Below are 21818 nucleotides of genomic sequence, written 5' to 3' on the forward strand. Positions count from 1 at the left end.
GAAGCTTCTCGCTGTCTGACATGTTCCTGGCAATAAGGACAGTGAGCCACTTCTTGCTCTGCTAGCCACCATGGCAGGGGTCACCAGCAAATGCAAGTGTTTTTTCTAGCAGCAGCTTGTACAACAATCCAGTTTCGTTGCAGTTGAAACTATCACTAGGTAGGTGGAAACTGCTGAAGCAAGGACTGCAGCTTTCCATCCCGATATTCGGTGACAACGTAATCGCCGACGGCGCCGCTTTCCCCGCACATCTTCTTGAACTTCAAGTCATTGTGGCTCTTGAAATTGCGAAGCTGAACTTAAAGTCCTTCATGCTCATCTGAAGCGCGAAAACCTCCTCCGCCTTCTGCTTCAGGATGTCGCCTGACACTGGGATTTCTTTAGCGATCATGGCACTGAGCCACACGACGAGCGCTTCCTCGAGCTTCGGGTAAACACCCTGTCTTGCATTCTTCTTTCCAGCCCCGAGTGATTTGGCAGCCACTTCTAAGATCTTCGCCTTGTTTTTGTGATGAAGTCCGAAACAGTTTGCTTGGAAATTCCGAACTCGCTCCCCACCTCTTCCTGCGACTGACTGCGTTGGTCCTGTTCAATGATGCCGGCTTTATTCTTCATCATGAGCTTATGAGGGGGCTTTGTGCGCTTCGAAGGCGCGGACGAAGAAGGAGCAATCGGTGTTATCGCTGCAAACAGCGAATCCGCTCAGCGAAAAGCGCAGCATGAAACAGCTAGGAACTCGGTCGATGTTCAATATCGGGAAACGTGATCACTGAAGATAGCACGCAGCAGTAAACGATCAACCGCAGACACGACCGCAGAGCTGACAAAGCAACACAAGAATGAACACAGTGAGGTTTGGCTTGGCTAAGTTGCTAAGCTACAATCGGCAACAGATTGACACGTGCGGTTTCGAGGTTACGGCAGTCGCAACGCGGTGCGGCTTGGCGGCGGTGCTGCTGGCCATACCTGCGATGCGAGTATGGCGGGTTCAAAGATATGAAAACAAGCAGAATGGCAGCGTCGGTGGTGACTTTAGGTCGGCGGTTAACAGTAAAATGTCTGGGAAATCTAATGCCGAAAGCTATAGGCGTTTGGATTTTTAGACTTTTTGATGCATTGACTCTATGGCGAACTTGACGATGCCACAGATGTGTCCGGGAAATCGGAAATATCCGTAATTTTGGGCATCCGGGAAGTCGTACGTTGACTGTAATGGCGAATTCCACTGGTAGATGCTATGCGGCCGCCGAAATCTTGGAGCGAGCACTCGGATTGCGCCAAGCCAGATTTGTGAGCGCAATACCTGAATGTACGTGTGAGGTTGCTTCGGAAGTTGTTAATGCATACATCGCTAAACCGGTACCGGAAACGATTATCTTTTCCGCTCTCTACATTTCAATGGCAACTGTGTCACCACTGCAAAGCATGCATTTGAACTACGTAGTTGCGGAAAGCAGGGTTACCTTTTACCAATTTTAGGATTGTAGACAAGTGCAAAAGGTTACCGAAAAACCCTGAAGGCAACCTAGCTACCCGACTGTACCGGAAATGACGGCAAAGCATTATCGAAGTTCTGGCGAAATCCTTCTCTGCAAGACAGAGCGTGGGGAACGTTCCATAGCGGAGTAGGTTGCTCCGAATTTACCAGTGGAAAATGCGAAGTTACACCGAATCTACCCGCGGAACACAAATTCTCAGCCGTGGAGCAAGAAAACTTGCTCCCGCTTGACAAATGGAATTCGCCATAATATGTGGATTTGCCTCATCTTTGTGCTTGTGGCTTCAAACACACTTGTGGCTTTGTTTGTTTTGGGTAAAAGAATGGATTACTCTCAACTTCATGACCAGATTTAAATCAGTGCAACTTCTGGGATCTCGATGTGCAGAAGAGAGCACCAAGCTCTTGGAACACGGACACAGTCGACACGGTAGGAACGAACCAAAACAAGACACGTTTATTTAACTACATTTAGAACGACAATATCGTCAGCCGAAATATTATATCATTGATTGTGATCAACAGGCTAAACAGCATTACACAAAATTACACAACACTCAACAGCATAACAAACGCAAGGCAGCAGCGCCAACGCTTGACTCACCACAAGGGCCCCCAGCAGATGGCTCGCGGTGTCATGCCCCGAGACAACACCGAGAGACAACCGTTCGCGCCCACTGCCACGCGTCAAAGAGACTCGTTCAACTCTCTCGTGCTGCCACCAAGGCCTGCCGCCAGGCGTCGCCACCGGTGCTATCGATCTAACTATGATGATGATGTTGGTGATCAACGCTCGCAAGCACAATGCCCCCTACCGCTCGGCAGTTGCGAATCCAAAATGCGGCCTATGTGCAAAACACGTATGTCACGAGGAGCAAACGACTTTACAGGGGGTGTTTGTACTTGCACAAATTAAAGGTGCTAAGGTCGTGAAGTGAAACTGCTAAGCACTTGCTTAACTTTGTCTTAGACAAAGTGGCTCCGGGCCACACAGAGCCAGTGGAGCCGAAAGAATGAAGACTACAAATTTGTGTACTACCCATCATTGCAGCTCCCATAGACAGTAGTGCCACTCTAGCATGTTATGAGAAAACTCTTATGTTTGCACCCCCCACAGTTATTTATTTTCTTGCTGCTCCTCCCAGGTTGTGGGTATCTTTGCCGGATTTGGGTTTCTTCTACTGCTAGCGTCACCGCTTCTCTTGCTGGCAGCCCCATGTCTGCTTTGTTGCCGGTGCAGCAGCTGCCATCGCTGCCTCGACCCTGAGCCAGCAACCCTTTGAAGGAGTAGACTGAAGTGCCAGGCTTGAGTACGCTTGACTCTCCAGAAATATGTGCCTGCCATTTTTAATGTCCACCAAACACGTGATGATGTCTCTAGCAGGCCGAGCTCCAGGTCAACCTTTGAATGTTGTGAAGGGTGCGTGATGTGGTTACGGCTGTGCACCAGGACCTTTCTTTGAAGCCGTCTAGTCTCAAGAGCGTTGTGGCACGAGCGCACCAAGAGAAAGTGTGGTGTCTGTGCCCTCTTGTGGCAAGTGATCTTTTTTTGCCAACAGTTAGGAAAGCTGTGATGAGGCAAGAGGTATTGTTGTATTATACCTGTGTTAGCATGTAGGTGTTGCTACATTTTGCGATTCTTGAGGTGTGCCTGCTACTGCAAAAATAATGAAATCTTGGATTTAGGATGTGTAATGCCGACCGTATAGGCTTCAAAAATGCAGATTCATGTGCTATGAGCAGTGCAGAAAAATATGTCACTTTGCATGGGCAACTTTCAGCATTGACACGAAGCTCTCACGAGAAAAGTCTCTCACAAGAAATGCCACTCGAAATGTCAGAGTGGCCTTGCTCTTGCAAGCAGCCCATTTTGTAAGTCCAAAACATCACCAAGTTTTGGCTTTTTCATTTGCAATGCGACATTTAAGTGTTACATAACAGCATGAGTACACAACTGTGTTTGGCCAGCTCAAACATTCATCAGTAGTTGTAATAATACGCTGTCATAATTAATTACAAAAGTAGTATTTACATCAGGCTACAACTAAAGCTTCATTCCTTGCACAGATTTCATTGGTAGATTTTTGCAGCGAAATGCAAAAACATGATGCAGTGACACAGTCATTTTGCTTGCACAACTTAGCCCAGTCTGTCTCACCCACTGTATTGGGTCGTAAGGATGTCCTGTTGTTGTAGGCATTGGTGGCAATCTAGAGTTAAAACAAACGCAGCAGGATAGTCATTTCCCATTCTTAATTTGTAAGCAAAGGTTCCATCTATTTCTTTTCTCGATGCCGTCCGTGTTCCGCACGGGAACTACTGTTCCGTTGCGCCCGCTTGCTGTTGTAGTCAGTAGCTTGGCTCCATAGGCTTTCTTAGCTGATGTGACTTTGGTATTGTGCTTCGAGCAAATGTAACGTGATGCTTCACCACTCAACGTTCTTGTAGCTTTAGGCCTGTATCCCTGTGAGAAAGCCAAAAGCTCTTTATTTATGGTGCTATGCACTGTCATTCTGCAGTGAAAAGTTTGCAAGGGAACAATGTATATAGCGTTGTTTTATGCTGTTTGAGCAATTTCAAAAGTTCTTCAGACTTCGTGATTTTATTCCCTGTTCCACATTGAAAAAACTTCACTTGAACATGTGGTGAATCTAGTTGATAGTGTCTCTAAATATGTTATTTTCTTTCTTCCTTTTTTTTTTCTTCATTCACGTGACTAGCTCTACACATGCATGGATTCACTTGGTTTCTGTACATATGGCAATGTTTGACTGCAGATATTCTTCCAGCGCTTGCAGAGGGGTCAATTAGCTTTTGCAAGTGCTAATTATGTAGATGGGCATGCATACTAGGCAACAATTATCTTCTGTGATAGCTTTCAGAGCCAATTAGGTTTAGCAGTGAGCAAGGCAGTCCACTGTGCTGCAAGTTCTCTGATGCCTATGCAATGCAAAACGTGTTGGCTGTAAATATTGCTTGTTTGAAAGAAATCAAAGTACACTACAGTCATATCACAATATTGCAATCAACAGTACTTAAATGCTTCAAGTTTTATGTATGCACAAGACTGCTTCATGGTCACCAGAAGTGGCTTTTCTCAAGTTGGATAACCAATAATTTGACAATGATTATAAAATGGTTTCTCTATCTATAATTAAATATTATTGTGCACAGATATTTTGCAACTATCTTCAATTTTCAGTTGCAGTGGCCCAGAACTTTAGACACTGATCCAGTTAAAACTTTTTGTCAGGAAGTGGCAGTGCAGCTTTTTACAGGAAGATGCAGATAACACATGCAACAGCACTGGACTTGGTACATGGAGTGGTGTAATACGTTCTTGCCACTGCAAGTGAAATTCTGAACTTTGGAAGTATTGCACCTTGAAGTTGTGCCTTCGGAGTTCTGGGCCATGCTACCAGCAAAGCACAGCTGAGGTAATGCCTATGTACAATGGGCAAGTGTGACTGTGCCCACCTAGGAAAAGATTTTGGGGAGGGTTTTAAAAGTGCTGTTACTGGTCAAGTGACCACATGTGAATTTGTTCCTGTCTCTATTTACTTGTTGCCTGCTGGACCTAAGATGTGGGCAGCAGGAATAACCTAGTCACAAGCTAGTCCGGACTGATGTGAAAGAGGTTACACCTTCACTCTGTGCAAGCTAGAATAAAAAGACCTCATGGCACATTTGTTGTTGTCTCAAGTCACTCAAGTTTGCTATGCTGTTCTGTATGAATCGCACGTATGCATCACCGGCATGTTTGGAACTCATATGAGGGAATACACTTTATTTGAAAGTGTAATGGTTAATAGCCTAGCAAAAAAGTTAATGATTGGCAACCTCCCTCTGGAGCTTGTTCACGACATACAACACTAACTGAAAGGGGAGCCTGCTCTAGAAAAGGCCATCTACTGAGTAATAAGGACTGACTGGAACACATAAGGCAAGCATACGCAAATAATGAAAATACTGTGCTTGAAGGGGCCCTGCGACATTCTTCCACAAAATTGTCTAATGGCTACTTTTATGGAGGATATTGCTTCCTGAATTGACTGCTGCAAAAAAAGAAATATTCTAGAATTTATCAAGTATGGGCAGAGGAATTTGCCGCACTGTTTTAAATGCTCTGCTTTCTTCATGTGGTAAAAGCCTTCGCAGGAAGTGGCATGATAAGTGGGCATGGTGACCTCTGTCAACGTGCATCACGAGTTTCAGCACTTTCTTTTAATTGTTTCTTTGAATTCACAGCTTACCTTCGGTGCGATCACAAGTGCACGCCGGCACGTGGCAGCATCTTGCTGCATCCATAGTAACCATACAGCTCGCGATGCTCAAATTGGCCAGCGGCTGTGGACCTTGGGAGCATCATTGGTAGAGAGGGAGCCCACTTTGAGGATTAATTGTAACACGCTATAATGCTTGGCTTGCATGTTCTCAAGAGCTTCAAACACCGATCGGCAGCATTTTCTGACCGAGATGAAAAAGTGCTGCAGGGCTTCTTCAAAGCGAAACTGCTGTATACTGCTAGTCCATGCAGTTTGCTTGTATACGTCGCGCCGCCTAGCAGCACTGATCAGAACCCACGTGCGGCATTTCACCAATGTGCTCATTGCGAACAGGCGAAACAACATAGCATCGCGTCATTTTTCAATGGATTTACCGCAGCCTGTTATGCGTATATGCGTTTGTTCTTTTTTTTCCACCTGTCGGAGGTGGAAAAAAAAGAACAAACGCATATACCACTGCATTAAGGATTGCCACAACAAAGAAGGGGATGGCGGCGTCATAATGTATCGCTTCCCATCGAGACCGTGGGAAGCAACTCATCGGCAGAAGTGGATCGTCGCTGTTCGGCGCGTCAAGTAAGTGTCGCCCTTGCGAATTTTACGTACGAATGCACTTTATAAGCGACCCTGAATCCGCCGACCGCGATGCGCCTTCTCCTCTCCTCTAGCAAGGGCGCGAGGAGCGGAGAGCGTCTGTAGCAATGGCGCAGCGACGTCACCCACCACGTGATTGCGCACGCTCCGCCCTCCGATCCGTGGCCACGACTTGCTCGAGGTCGGCAAGTCGTCATAGGTCACAAGCATTGACCTCGACTACGGTACCTCCAACAACGAGTACAACGCAATCGAATGCGAGCATTGCACGCGTCGTTGAAAATGTCGCGCCGTTTGAAGTCAAGGCAGCGCGGGCGAAGGGCCCGTGATGCCGAGCGCAAGCGGGCCGCGGGCATAAACATCATTATAGTGCCAATTTACTCTCACATATACGCGTAAACTCGCCAAGATTTCCCGTGAGAGTCTAATGATTCCTGGGAATCGTAATATGATCACACGAGGGAGTTTACGTTAACTCACTGGCAAATGCCAACGGATTTTAACTTTACTCCTCCTCATAGCATCACCCCGTGCATTCGCACTTAACCATGTTCACCCTCGGGGAAATGCTTGTTTGTTAAACGACATCAGAGCAAAAACAATAACGGGAAGCATTCGTGCAACCCACGGTAACGTTACAACTGCTCACGAGCGTGTGTTAAAACACGCACAGTGGTTGTCACTCGTGAAACCTATTGTCGTAAGAGCTTGAACGCACGGCACATTTTTTCCGCGTATTGATTTGTCAACGTGCCTTGCCGCTCCTTTCAGCACCAGGATGATGATTAGACTGCTGGAACGTGCTCATTAATGCCGAGGCTTTCTCACGCTTAGTGCGACAAAAATAAGGCTGGAGTGCACCGCGAAACACGTGGTGTATTCGCAAATTACCGCTTCTCTCGCGCACACGTTTTGTTTTCCTGTTATTGTCAGCCGATTGCTTGATTACGCGTCGCGTATTCAAATATTTATTTGCATTTCGCTCTCGCACACGGTTTGATTTCGCGTTATTGAGTGTCACTTGATTGCTCACAATTTAATGTTTCAGCGCCGGTGACCTCTCATCGTGGAAGCCTAACGAGAATGCCAGGATAAGCTCGAGGCATTTCGACAACGGCGAAAAAGCACCATCTAGAATCATCCTGGTTACTTTCCGACAATATTTTTCCCTGTATAAAAGAGGCGGTTGACAGCTGCTGCTCAACAGCTCTCGAGGTTTCCGAGTAATAGAGAGAAACGTATACGGTCGTACTTGTGCGCTTAAGTTGAATTCAACATTTGTAAGCATGCTTGCTTTGCTGTGACAAGCACTTCGCTGCGATGTCGGTGTCCACTTCATTAACACTATACACATGGTCGTTGTCGTGCAGTGCGCGTCCCTTTTTGAGCGTCGGTGGTCGAAAATGGGCATCGATGTATTCAATCGCCTTAAAACCCATTTTTTCTTCCTCCATGTTAAAACCGCAATCCAAAAACACCGACATGCCTCAAACAGCAGGATAAACTCGCGCTACGCACAATAGAAATGCCTCGTTGGCCGCCTTGGCGCTTCGCGAAATCGACACCGTGGCGCTGACGGCTGGGCAAAACTCAAAACTACAGCTGATGATAATAGCATGGGGTTTAAACAATGTCTTAAATGAAGATACAACGGGACTAGCGACCACACTGGCGAAAGGAGTCGATAACATGCGCGCTACTTCTCCTCGGGTACAGGTAGTGATACGCACGATATTGGAGGTAATCTATTCGTTTGATATAATACTGCTGTGTACCACTCTGCACATCTGACAGAAAGACATCAGATTGCCTTTTTTTTTTATTTCTTATTGGTGATGGATGTATGAAAAACTTTTATTGGGGTCCCGAAGGATTCCACCCCCGTTTTATAGGAGTAGGATTGCGGGCCACTCCCACGTAGGGACGGTGAGGCCCAGCCTCACCACCGCATCGTAGGCCTTCTGGACAGTCTTGAGTTGTTGTATGAGAACCGGTCCCGTGAGCATTAAATAAGAGGAGTTTTCGGGAAATTCTTCATTTTTTCTTAGTAAAAAGGGGCGCCTCCAGAGCATGTGGTTAAAATCACTGCGATTGTGGCAGTCCAGACAAAGTTCTGAAATATCGGAGTGATGGCTATAGGTTATGAGGCTAAGGTATGTTACCGTCTGAAGCATGCGAAGAGTGATTGCCAGTGGCCTAGACAACTTTTCGTGTGGCAATGGAAAAGACCTACGGCCTAATTGATAGTGCTTCGTGATCTCGTTGAATGTAGTCAAAATGTCCCTAAAATGAAGGTTGGGAACCAATTCCTCTGTCTGAGAAGCACAAGTCCTGGCGCGGTAAGTGAAGCCTCGCGCCTTGGAGTGGACTAGCTCGTTGACATTGGGAAGGCCCCCGACCTTCAAGCCAAGGTGAGCAGGGAACCAGATATAGTGTGGTGGGTGAGTTTCTTGTGAGCGAAAGTTCTGATGATTAAAAAAAAACTGACAGGTTTCCTAATGGATTCACCTGATACAACTGAAAGGCAAGAACCTTCTTCGTTTTCTTCCTATTCAATGCATTATATATTTCCCACTTCCCTCCCGGATATTTCTGCACCCAACGTGGTTTACTGCCTCAAGGATTGGAGACAAAGCTATAGCTTTCTGTCCCTCGGCTGGTTATGCACTGCCCTCGTGATCGGTCCATTTCAACCATGCGAAGATGTAGTATGATGCTGTCAATTAGTTTAAGTGACCCTCCGATACGCCACAAAATTTCATGATCTGTGACGTCATATGATAATGTCTTCATGTAATGATGATTTCTTGCACCATTCGTGTTGGCGCCGCCAACGCGAGAAGACGCCAAACACCGCCGGCAATCAATTTTCGCTTTTGATGGGACATTTAAGGCTTCCGCGTTCATACGCTGTACGGCTGTCGTTCCGTGAAATTGCAGCTGCCGTTGGTGTTCGAGGGAGGGTGCTTGCAGTAATCAGGCAGAGTAATTCGTCTCCTAATACATCTTCCTACTACACTCAAATATGTAGCCATCATTTACAACCCGAATGTTTTGTAGATTATAAGAAGTGGTGGTCCAAGACTACCCTTCACATTTGGAAGCATGGCAATTGATATCACTAAACGTGATTGCGCTGCGTCCGAACAGTCAACAAATGAGTCCATCAGCAGCAATGCGCGCCGCCATCATTGGCCTGTGCAACGCTAACCTTATGCCCCAAGACTGAATGCGAGACCATGGGCACGACATGAGTTATGGGCGAAACAAGCGACGATTATCATGCACAGTGTCGTAATGAATGCGTAATTTTAAGGCTGCACAGGGTGCCCCGTGCGGTAAAAGCGTCTCTGTCGACAGCCACTCGGCCTCTACTCTGCTCGCGACCGAATCAAGAGTCCCGTCCATGAATACACAGACGAGCTCAAGTAACTGACAACACGCCACATTTTTCACGCCTGTCTCCTTGTCTCAAGTTGAGAGCCGGTATTGGACTTTGACAGCACCAGTTCAAAACATAGGCCATGATTGCAAAAGTCACGTCGCATATGGAGCTCTTTTTGTTTGTTTCACGATTATTTAATTGTTTAAGCTCACAAATGCTGAAATCACCTGGCATAGTTCCTCATTTTCTGGCACTTGCTTTCTCTCGGTGGCAACACATCTAATACGCAAGAGATTTGCGAAGGGAACGGGTGATCGTATATCCCTGGAAGCAGTCTAGCAATATTTTGTGCTATTTAGCGCATTCACTCCAGGCTTGCTTATAATGGGCTACACCACTAGACAGCAGCAAACATCAGGGAACATTAGGCACCCGGGCTTTTAGTATTAGCTCCTGGCAAAGGCTTCTCCCAAAAATCGGTTTTCAGTGAGTCGAAATAGCAACTCACAGTCAAGCGAATGTCACGGTGAGAAAACGATCCCGAGCGGATTACTGGCATAAGCTATATCTGGTATCGGCTTAGCAGACGACGCGCGAGCGCCTCGATCTAGTAGTCGCAAACGACACATGCCTTTGAGATGATTTGGGTGTCCATAACAAGTTCTTCATGCTTCTCGTTTACAAGTTTTCATTATACCTTAAACAATGCCAATGCAGCCGAAAACTGAGCCGTATAGCAACTTAGAATGCAACCATGACATTCGTTTGCGCGAGAGACGACGCGGCGGCGGCATGTGTACTCCGGTAGCGGCGCCTAGCGGCGAAACACCGCACCAACACCAACGGCCGCTTCCTATTGAAATCCGTTCCTTCGCCCGCGCACTGAGTGAACGCGTGGAGTGAACGTAAAATATGCTGCTGGTGATGATGGTGACTATTTCTGAATAAACACTTATTGAACCCACTAACCTTGGCTCTTACAATGTCAGCAATCACAAATAAACCTTGTTCAGTTTGTCTTTGCCGGGTATTTTCATAAAGTCGCCTCTCAGCAATGTTCGGTGCAATGGGTATTGACCCCATTGGCAGTTCACGGAGAGTCTGTAATGAACTTCGTGCAGATAGTGCAATGCGCAAATGCTGTACCTTGAGGACAGGCTACAAAGAGCACAAATACGCTCTCTGGCCTTTACTGGCTCTTGTGCCAAAAAGCTCCACATATGTGAAACCAGGACTGTTCTCGGTACACTTCACGTGTATTCTCAAAGTGGAAATTATGCCAGCTAGTTTTGAGGAAGGGCCCAAAATTTCGAATCTGTTTCAAAAACTGGCCGGGGCAATTTCTGCTTCAAGAAATTTTTGATTGATTGATTTGTGGGGTTTAACGTCCCAAAACCACGATCTGATTATGAGAGACGCCGTAGTGGAGAGCTCCGGAAATTTCGACCACCTGGGGTTCTGTATACATAAATATGTACCATTAACATTAAGCGTATGCACTCTGGAAGCATGCATCGGAGTATTAGAAATTGAGGTGCCAAGGTGTTTGTACGGCGACCTGAAACCAGAATGGCCCAAAAGCCTGCTTTGGAGCTACTGAATACACAAACATTTAGTAACATCAAGAGAGCAGATGGAATCAATGGGTAAAGTAGCATATACACTATTTTTTTTTCGGGGAGTGTTCAACTATACCTTATGTATGATTATGCGTGCTTTATATGCGTACATGTATAAACACACAGCCAAAATATAAAAAAACTGCAGAGGGGAGTTTGTGGGCTTGAATCCCCCTGACCCTACCCAGGTTGCGCCTTTGATTAATGGCGAATTCCATTGAGAGAACAGGAGTAAGGGTGCCGAGCAGAGAGGAGTAGGGGGCAGAGCACTGAGAGCCGCGTCACTCGACCTGCCACTGGAATGCGGCACACCTCCGCAGAGCAGGTGTGAGGGAATAAAAAGGCGAGTGAGGAGAAAGGTTGTGCATCCCAGCGTCCTCTGCTGCAAAACACGTGCGGTCTGATCCGGACGGGCAAGGAAAGCACGTGTGGCAGTGGTTGGTACAGCGCACTCGCTTGCGCGCTATCCTGCAAAGCTGCTGCTTCGTATACTACTACATGATGGACTCGGAAGCTCAGCGCATCCTACTGTCTTTAATTCAACACCAGGCACCATCTAGTACGGAAGGTAAAGTGAATTTGATTGCTTTTTATTTGTTTCAGCGCACTTGTCGCGCATGCAGCATGCAATGCATTCTTGCGCGCGTGGACCTAAGCCCACTATTCTTTATCATATCAGAAAAACACCGTGGATATGACAGCTTTATCAGACTGTTCATGCAGTTACCAGCTGCTGCTGTCATCAGCAGTTAACAAAACGTAAACAATTCTAGAAGTACTGCAGTACACTATCCTGTTGCCAAGTTTCCTTGCATGAGTAATTAATCCTTAATTCAAAACAAACTTACATTGCAGACCCCTCCATCAGCAACAGAATGATTCGCAGCGTTTTAAGAAAAGTAACTGCGAAGTGGCGTGTAGCAAGTGTCACGTGGGTGCAGCTAAGTATTGCACGCAGTAACAATTTATTTTTATTTCTGATTTTTAAGTGGCTAATGTCTCCAGACGGCAGATCAGCATCCCACGTGATACGGTGAAGCCATACATCTCCTCGGAAGCACGATTTCTTATCGCAGGGTCGAGATGCTACGTATGATAAGCGATATTTTTTTTTAATTATCAGTGATTTGTGCAGTGTTTCATGCAGCCCTGTAACATGATGAATTGACTTTTTTAGAATTTGTTTTTTGCTTGCTCTAATCCGCTTACCTTCGAGTGTAAGGCATCCGAGTTTGCATAATGTAGCTGACTACTTGAGAAACCATTTTCATTATATAACTGATTTGATTACATTTCCATCATTGTGTGAAAACAGATGCAGTTCTGCGTACAAATATGGCTGGCGATGTGCCAAGGCGAGGGAGCGAAGAAATGCGCATGGAGCTCAGATTGCCATGCGTTGAAACAGGAGGTGGTAAGTATTAGTATTAACATTATTGCGAGGCACTACATTTACTGCTCATTTATATTTTTTAGATGGCACAGATACTCTGCACCTGCCAGCTCCCACTGCATCAAGATCAGCTGACGGGGAGACTGGTGCTCAAAGCAAGCCATCAGGCTCCAGGAGAGGAGGTGGAGGCAAGTATATTAACACTGAGTGTCTACAATTGCCTCAGCAAGTGTTCTTGGGTAAATCTAACAAGCATGCATCAGAGCGTGTAAAAGTGTACTTGTAGGAGTGATCCTTAAATGACAAAAAAAAAAAGAGAGCATGGAAAGCAGACCACTACAATTACTGGAAGACTGGCACAATTTGCATATTGCATTTACATGCACAATACCAGAACTTATCACTTATGTATGTTTGCTAGTCTGCGCAAATGCTTGTTTTGTTGATTAATGCTTGCTGATTGATAATTAAGCTCAAGTGACCGTGCTGTGTGTTAAATTATTCAATTATAAGTAATGCCTGCACAATGACCGACAGTTTCCCAATAAACCATTTATGTGTTGGTTCTTTCTTATTCTAGCTGCTGAATGGACAGAGGGGCAAACAAGGCTGCTCCTAGAGTACTACCTCAAATATTTCCCTCAGATTGGCCCATTTAAAAAATTCAAAAACAGGAAGCAAGCCTTTAAACAAATATCGATGGACATCGAGGCTGTGCTTGGCATAGCCAAAACCCCAGAACAGTGTGAAAATAGGTACAAAACAGTAATTAGGCGTCGGAAGGCGTCTTCCGACCATAACAAAAGGTCTGGTGCTTCACCCACCCCTGTGCCTTTTGACGACGAGGTGAAAAAAATTGAAAGCATTGATGACAGCATTGAACCGGAGGTAGAGCGAGACGCCTCAGGGGCTACATTCAAAGCCTCGCCCGAATCTCCGGCCGTGTTGTCACCTGCCAACACCACTGAGGAAAATAAGACGCAGTCCTCAAATCCCGACACGAAGCCACGGGTAGGAACTGCACGCCTGGCACACATGCAGTTGTTTTTTACTGAAATGAGGGCACTGCAAGAAGAAAAGGAGGCTCAAAAGGCGGCCAGACGTCAAGAAAAAGAAAATCGAAGAGCTGAAAGGCAGGCCGAGCGACAGGTGCTTCGTGAAGAGCGGCGCAAAATGCATGAAGAAAAAATGGAGATTCTCCGTCAGGCCTTTGGACTTCCAAAATAAAGTGGTAGTTTTAAATAAATAAACGTACTACCCAAAGCGATTACTTAGTTTCAATGTCTTTTATTTTCTAGTTTGGCACAATACACTACCTTGAGAAAATGCAAATGGGCCAACAGGTGTGTGGTAAGGACAATTTTTCCCAACCTTGAAGGTGTTTTAACGAGTTCAGCTTTTCAGGTGGGCCTTTGGTAAGCATATATTTGCTCACAACTGCATAACACGTAAAGGAATTCCTTGTTTCATGGCTGCTGGTTCTGCAACCCCATTTTTATCATCAAGTGATCTCTCTTGATGCTAGCCAAGCCACGTAATAGGCTATCCTGTTGGGCTACACTACTGCTGCTTACTTGAACTGCAGAAGAGCTTGAGTCTACATTTGTTGTTTGTGAGGTAAGTGACAGGTCTCGTGACAGGTTCTCTGGCAAATCTCCACAATCAATGCAGAGGTTGTGAAGCACACAGCATGAAATGATAAACTTGGACATGTTATCCACTGTCCACATATCCAACCTGTGCAGTTGTCTGAAACGATTTTTTAAATCGCCAAAAGTATTTTCAATAAGCACCCTTGTCCCGGAGAGTCTTGCATTGAAGGTTTTTTTGATGCTGTCAAGATTCCCATAGTCTCGAATTGGTGTCATCAGGTACTCCCGGAAAGGATATGCAGCATCCCCCACTATATGGTACTTGCTAGAGCACAGTTGTGGCAAAACACTTGAAATCCTGGACCGACGGAAAATGCGTGCGTCATGAATTTTGCTTGGGTAGCCAGTGCTGGCATCAAGAAACCTCTTCTTGTTGTCACAAACACCTTGAAGTGTCAAGGATAGGTAATGGTGCCGGTTTATATAAACAGATCGCACTTTCCTGGCTGGGCACCTGATAGGCATGTAGCTTCCGTCAACACACCCAATTGTGTCTGGGAATCCCGACAGCTGCAAGAGAAAAAAATGTGCACACACATAGTCAAATAAGCATGGCACTAAGGGTAATGAAAGGTGCCAATAACATGCGGAAAAGTTTAAAACAAACTGGAGACTTGAAGCTCATAACGGCGAGTGCAATACACTACCGGTACACATGATTGAAATTAACTGGCTATTTAATTGTGAAGCATCTGGGAAAAATAATTGTAATAACTTATTTAAAAGGTGCATTCTGGCACTAACTAATTCATAATTGTAATAGTAGAGCGGTAAAGAACACATGGGACCGCACGAAGGGGAATTAATGACACATACAGAGTACATACAGAGTGCACAAGTAACTGAACTCTAGGTTTATTCACTGTACATGCAGGACAAGTACTAGATGTACATCACTAAGCAGAAGATGGGAAAATAGAAGAGATATGAAACAGCATCACATGGTCAAAACTACTCAAGAAAAATGTCCGATTGCTGACAGCATTTGTAATACACATGAAGGAGGCTTGACTGTGTGGTGCTCTTTCATATCTCTTGCATTTTTACATTTTCTGTTCATTTGCAGTTCTGATCCTGCATATCAGTTGCTTTCAGTCCTTATTGTGGTTTGAGTAGGTGTAATTCCTCTTAGTCTGGTCCCTTGAGTTGTGTAGAGCTGTATGACATTGGTGTGAAAAAAACTGTAGTTTATACCTTAAATAGCATGTTTACAAAAGCATAGTTACCTTCTCAAAATCCACAGCAAGCTTCTGCAGGTCACTGGGGAACTTGATTACATTCGGTGCTATGTCGAGCAGGAATGCAGTTACTCGGCCCATCATTCTGTGGTGAGTGCTTTCTGCGACTTCAAAGCGGCCAGCGACATCTCTAATGCATGCTTTGTTGGCTGCATACCTGAAAAGGAGAGGATACTCTAATTAAATAATGGAATTAAGCTTGCTGTTGCTGTCAATGACTGAATAATGGTGTTAACAATGCTGTCGCTGTCAATGAAGCAAATTAGCAAGACAACTGAAGTCAGAAAACACGATTCCACCTTTTTGGGTGACACCTTAGAAACTCAAAATATTTGATTAGTAGAAGCACTATCTAAATAACAAATTCTAATTTTAATTCGCGCATTACATTTATAAGTGTGGAGATGAAGCTCACTGTGAACCTGCTGACACAGCCGATTTGAAATGCTTCGTGAGCAAAAGTTTTCATGGTTGTTTGTAATGATGCATCATGAATTATGCTTTGCCACTGATTCTAGTAACGAGAATTTTGTGAAGCTCAGTGTGTAGGTGTACAAACTACGAAAGCATTTCACAAAATACTATAACTCTATTACGTTCGACACTCGCTAGTAGCATTTAACAAGTTTAAAGCAAGGTGGTCCAATGACATGCTGCGAATTAGGTACATTTATTTGCAATATTTCATATGCCTCTAACCCACTATAAAACGGATTATGCAGTGACCTGATGACAGCGGCATTCCTAAACGTACGGACACTCACCAAAGAAAGGAGAGAATGTGTTCTTCAGCCGACTTGGCAGGCAGGCCACCATGATCACTGTTCTGAGGGCAGTGCGGTGACTTGGCGAATTCTGCTGCCAAGAAGTCCACGACCGGCCGCGTGACGCGGAAATTTCTTTTGAACTGGAAGAAAACAGGCCTTTAAGCAACCTAATTAAAACAGAAGCCGAATGACTCACCTCCTCGTCGGAGTAGCTAGCCACCGTCTTTGTAACATATGCTTCCACTTTCGGCCTTCGCTCTGGCAGAGAAAAGAGCTGCTGAAACGCTGCTGCATACACTTCGTCGTCATCGTCGCTGCTGCTTGAACTCGACTCGGACGTAGAGCTCCAGCAGCTATCGCTGCTGACATCGTCTAGCTCGTCAAATACTTCGGCAAGACGACGACGTTTTGCTGCCTCCGCCATCCGTGAATCTGAAGGCAGGCAAGGTGGACGTTCACTGCCAGAATCTGCCGCTACGACGTTAAAATCGTTCGAGCCCGAGCACCACGCACGCTTCGCTGCCGCCATAACCGCCCGACACGACGCCGCAAAATGTAAACAAGTGAGGAGGATTGCTGAGAGGGTATGTCCGGACATGACGTTCCAAACACGTGGTTTCCTGCGTTTTCCACTCACTCCGCTTTTTAAGAGGGAGCAGACAGAACTGCTCCTGGCTGCTCTCGGCGCAGCAAAAGCGCTCTCGCTCTACCAATGGATGACAGTGCTCCTACTCCTGTTCGACCACTGAAACACGCCGCCTCGGAAGAGAGCACTTTGAGCGTGCTTTTGAGTGCACCTGCTCTCCCAATGGAATTCGCCATAAGCATTTCATTCCTCTCGATACTCGTATTTCGGGAAGTTTAATTTTCCAACTTACGGACCTCGATAAGAGTTCGTCAAAAAAAAAAAAAGAACTTCATTTCACTCCCACACAACAGAAGCACATTAAAGGGGCCCGTTCCAAGAATTCATGAAAAGACTTGATGGAAGGAATTGATCATTTCACGAATCGTCAGCCGCAAAAATCTTTAGAGTCAGTCAAGTACAAGTAGAGTTGCAGGAATTGGTGGCACGCCTTCCCCCCCCCCCCCCCCCATCATACCAGTGAGTGCGCTCGAAGGCGGCCGAGGGGGCCGCGCCAAACTCGACACTTTATTCGACGGGGCTGAAGCGGAGCGGCAGTGGCTGCCAGCGTCCGTCAAGCCAGGCGTGTGAACTTGTTCTCTTCTCGCGCTGCTCGAGAGGCGCGGCGCTGCGGCTTATAAATGATGATGATGATGAATGGCCATGATGACGCTAAAACAAGTTAGAAAATATTTCGCGCTGATAATCATTTTCACGAACTCGTGGTTTTAACACGCAATCCATTACGGTGGACGCAGCCCAACTCGGAAGTTTAAGACACAAGCCAATTCCAACTTTATCGATTACATTGAACTCATCCACAATTTAAACTTCTTGAATAACATAATAAGTCGTACAATAAAAAGTACGCACTAAATGGTTCAAGTACGCTCAAGAACCGCATATCGCTATCGCATTCGACTCTTAAAAGTGAACCTTAAAGGAGCACCGGCATAAGATTTCAAGATTGAGATGTGCCCATCATTCGATTGCTTAGTATGCATAGGTCTTCTTGGTCAAATTTGAACGACATCCGTCACGTGGAAGTTATTTTAATTCGATGTCAAACAGCGTAGAAAAGCCAAGGAGAAAAACCGGAAAATAGACTGCCCTACGACATCGACACTAGTGCTACGTCTTCGGTGTGATACATTCCACAAATACCATCCCGAGTGACGATGCCCTAGTAGCGATGACGTGTACGATTCGAGTGTTCTTATCGTGGCGCCGAATCACAGAAACGCACTCGCTCGTCGCGTCTGATCTTCGTCGCACCGGTTCGGATGATTTCATGAAATTATCAAGATAAAAACCACCTTTGAAAGAACGGCAAAAGAAAAGAGCATGATTAAACGTGTGATTGTCGGTCAGCATGTCGGGGAATCGTGAGTCCCCTCTGCGTATATTTGAGTGCTTTGCACGCCGAAACACAGCAATATAGCTAACTGAGACAAACGAGCTAACATGACTGAAGCGTGCAGCCTCGGGCACCTCTGCAGCGCTATGGTGGCTAGCAGCGCTGCTTGCAACGGCGTCCATTTCGGAATCACTGTTCTGCAAACGGTCGATCGAAACAAAAATTATTCGCGACGTCGCAAATCGCTGGGATTCCTAACTCCAAACTATCGTATTGAACCCGAGTGGACACTTTGTACGGCGATGACAGCAATGCAGGTGACAAGGCATGACTGAATGTGTCCGCCTAGCAGACGATATGTTTGCTACAGCTGAGCCTGACGTCACTGTTTTCTGTGGAGAAGTGGTCAGCTGTGGCGTGACCTGGAGGTGACCGTAAGGTAGCGCCACTGCTGGGACAAGGTTCCTTTTGGCGTTGCATAAGTGGTTGCCAGACTGGAAGGGTGGTTGTTGCCAGACTGCCGCTGAATTTGGCTGAATTTTTTTTTGTAGTTGTGGCTTCTTTGTAAGAGTTTGGTGCTATCCGTGGTGCATTTCGCGAGTCCAGGCGTACATAGCTGTAGCATATCCGACATACCCTAATTAACCAGCCTTGGAACGCTTATTCATCACATGTATATACGAGTCCGAACGATATGTCTTGTGCTGACACAGCTAGGGGAAGCGTAGCGTCCCCCGTCGTAGCGCGCGGTCGACGCGACACGATCAGCTGAGAGGAAAAAAAAGAAAAGTAAGGGGGAGGGGGGCAGCGCATCACCTCCTGCGGTTCATTCCGTAAATAAAACGAATTCTGTAATGCGCGGTTCATTCCGTTAATTAAAACGGCCTCTTAATTACACGGCAGCGCCGCGTTCGACTTCTGCTAGGCTCGGTTCATTCCATTAATTAAAAGGGCCAGCGTCGCTCATGCACTCGCAAAATGCACCGCGGATAGCACCACACTCTTACGGAGAAGCCACAACTACAAAAAAATGTTCAGCCAAATTTAGCGGCAGTCTGGCAACAACCACCCTTCCAGTCTGGCAACCACTTATGCAACGCCAAAAGGAACCTTGCCACTGCTGGTGCCCCAGCGCTAAAAATGGCAGGGGATTGCCGGCCGTTTTCAATAGTGCTAAATACCAGTGATAAACATAAATAAAAGTGATAATTATTCATCCCTCAGTTGCGTTTTAGGTCACGAATCGCTGCTACGGGGTCTATAACTACTCGCAGACGCAAAAATCTTGGCATTAGGAGCACTGACATCAAATTTACTCATGTCAAGATCTCTTCGCCAACGAGTAGCCATCAATTCCCTAGTAGCGATTTACGACCTAAAACTCATCTTAGGTACGAATGAATATCTGTAATATTGAATAATATATCCGCTATCGAACGTGGTTCAAAATGGGTCGAAAGCCTGCACAGCTGATGCTGCTTCCACAAACAATGGCGACGTCACGCGCACTGGCATTTCGTCTGCTAGGTGGTGGTAGAAACATTTATTGCCACTGTGTAGCGTGGGGGCCGAGCCCCCTCATGGCACGTGGGTGCACCCTCGCAGTGAGGAGGCACCCTTACAAAGCAAAGGAAAGCCCTTGAAGTGCGATCCTCTTCATGGCGCACGAGATGATCCGGCGCTGATCGAACGCAGAAGTGCTGGTCATGATGGTCTCCCAGTATGACACTGCCACAGCCGGAGGTGGGGGATGTGGGAAGGTGGGACATGTGAGGAGGATGTGGAGGAAGTCTCCTGGTTTGTCGCAAAGTTTGCATGAAGAGGGGAAATGGTCTGGGTAACGGGCGTTTAGTAATACGGGATATGGAGCAGTTCGAGTTTGTAGGCGTCGCCAATGTGTGGCCTGCGCTATGTTTAGGGATGGGGCTGGGGGTGCGTATATTCTTCGTTGTTCCCGGTAATACGATAGAATATCACGAAAAGAGAGCAAGCGCTCCTCGACCTGTGGAGGGGGCTCCATTTCTCCTGCCCGGAATGTGAGACCTCGGGCTAGAGAATGAGCCTCCTCGTTGCCAAGGAGGCCGGCATGTGCTGGCGTCCAGATCAGGGTTGTGGAGCACTGAGGCTGCCAGAAGCGTAGCAAGCGAGCAGCGCTACATGATATCAGGCCATTGGCGTAGTTAAGAATAGCTGATTTCGAGTCGCTAATGATAGTGGTGGCAGGTGTGGAGATGAGAGCAAGCGCGATGGCTGCCTCTTCTGCCTCTGTGGAGGAATTTGTGATAATTGAGCAAGAAGTTAGGAGATTTGCCTGATTGTCAGCCACCGCAAGGGCCATGCGGGATCTTGACGCATATTCCGCTGCGTCAACGTAGACTACATTCTGGTCCTCGCCATATTGTCTCTGGAGGGCCCGGGCCCTTGCCTTTCTGCGTTTCTCGTCGCGCACAGGATGCATGTTCTTGGGAATGGGCGGTACGTTTAGGTGAGAGCGGAGGTTAGAAGAAAGAGGGACCCTTCCAGGTGATTCTGTTATTGGGGATAAGTCTAATTGGGTCAAAAGAGCGCGGCCACTCACCGAATTAGACAGACGACATATTTGTGCCGTAAAGGTGGCTTCAGCGAGTTCCTCAAATGTATTATGTACACCAAGTTTGAAGAGTCTGTCATTGGATGTGCTTGGGGGAAGGCGTAGAGCTGTTTTTGTGCAACTTCGTAGAAGCGCGTTAATGCGGTCTCTCTCTTTTTGTCGGAGAGGTAGGTATGGGAGGGCATACGTGGTGCGGCTGACGATGTAAGCCTGGGTGAGGCGAAGCGTGTTTCGCTCGCGTAGGCCAGCCCGACGGTTCGCTATGCGACGAATCAGCCGAATGGTCTGCTGAGCATGTGTTTGGAGAGTCCTGATGACTTCTCCATGTGCGCCATGTGAGTAGAGTACTAGCCCTAGCACCCGAATTTTTGAGACAAGTGGGATGGGGTGGGCACCTAGCGTGAGAGAGATAGGGGGAATGGCTGAAGCATGCTGCTTCGGTCGGTAAAGAAAGAGCTCTGATTTGGAAGGGGAGCAGGTAAGGCCACGTTCTCGAACATATGTGTCGATGGTGGTTAGTGCCAACTGTAAGTGTTCTTCTATTTCGGCGTCACTACCACGGTTTGCCCAGACGGTGATGTCGTCGGCATAGAAGCTGAAGTGGATGTCGGGGATCTGACCCAGTTTTTGGGGCAGATGTAGAAGTGCTATGTTAAAAAGAATAGGTGAGAGGACTGCTCCCTGGGGCGTACCACGGGCTCCAAGCGTGATGCCTGGCAGGCTGTGATCGCCAAAGGTAAGTGTTGCTGTGCGGTGGCTGAGGAAGTCGCGGACGTAGTTGTACATCTTTACGCCGACTCCCAGGGTTATAAGG

The 21818-nt window shown here is 46.6% G+C and overlaps 2 protein-coding genes across 2 annotated transcripts in view; both read left to right on the plus strand.

Moving 5' to 3' along the window:
• LOC119163337 (putative E3 ubiquitin-protein ligase RNF144A-A) overlaps positions 1–5182 on the plus strand; it is a 49724-nt gene extending 44542 nt beyond the window's left edge. Inside the window, exon 9 of the mRNA XM_075873004.1 lies at positions 2644–5182. Within this exon, the coding sequence (XP_075729119.1) occupies positions 2644–2781 (138 nt within the window). The 3' untranslated portion in view covers positions 2782–5182. The remainder of the gene's footprint in view (positions 1–2643) is intronic.
• A 6385-nt stretch (positions 5183–11567) lies between these two features.
• Positions 11568–15823, plus strand: LOC119170045 (uncharacterized). Its single transcript, XM_037421071.2, has 4 exons — positions 11568–11950; positions 12698–12796; positions 12859–12963; positions 13356–15823. The coding sequence occupies exons 1-4, from the start codon at positions 11881–11883 to the stop codon at positions 14000–14002; spliced, it is 921 nt and encodes a 306-aa protein (XP_037276968.1). The 5' UTR covers positions 11568–11880; the 3' UTR covers positions 14003–15823.
• The last annotated feature ends 5995 nt before the right edge of the window (positions 15824–21818 follow it).

This window comes from Rhipicephalus microplus, chromosome 9, assembly GCF_043290135.1.
Source record: "Rhipicephalus microplus isolate Deutch F79 chromosome 9, USDA_Rmic, whole genome shotgun sequence".
Classification (NCBI taxonomy): Eukaryota; Metazoa; Arthropoda; class Arachnida; order Ixodida; family Ixodidae; genus Rhipicephalus; species Rhipicephalus microplus.

Bases quoted from the DNA above. Each gene is read 5' to 3' on its own strand.
- LOC119170045 (XM_037421071.2), top strand. From the start codon at position 11,881: ATGATGGACTCGGAAGCTCAGCGCATCCTACTGTCTTTAATTCAACAC. The intron at 11,951-12,697 runs GTAAAGTGAATT...GTGTGAAAACAG, and splicing joins GGCACCATCTAGTACGGAAG to ATGCAGTTCTGCGTACAAAT. The intron at 12,797-12,858 runs GTAAGTATTAGT...TATATTTTTTAG, and splicing joins ATGCGTTGAAACAGGAGGTG to ATGGCACAGATACTCTGCAC.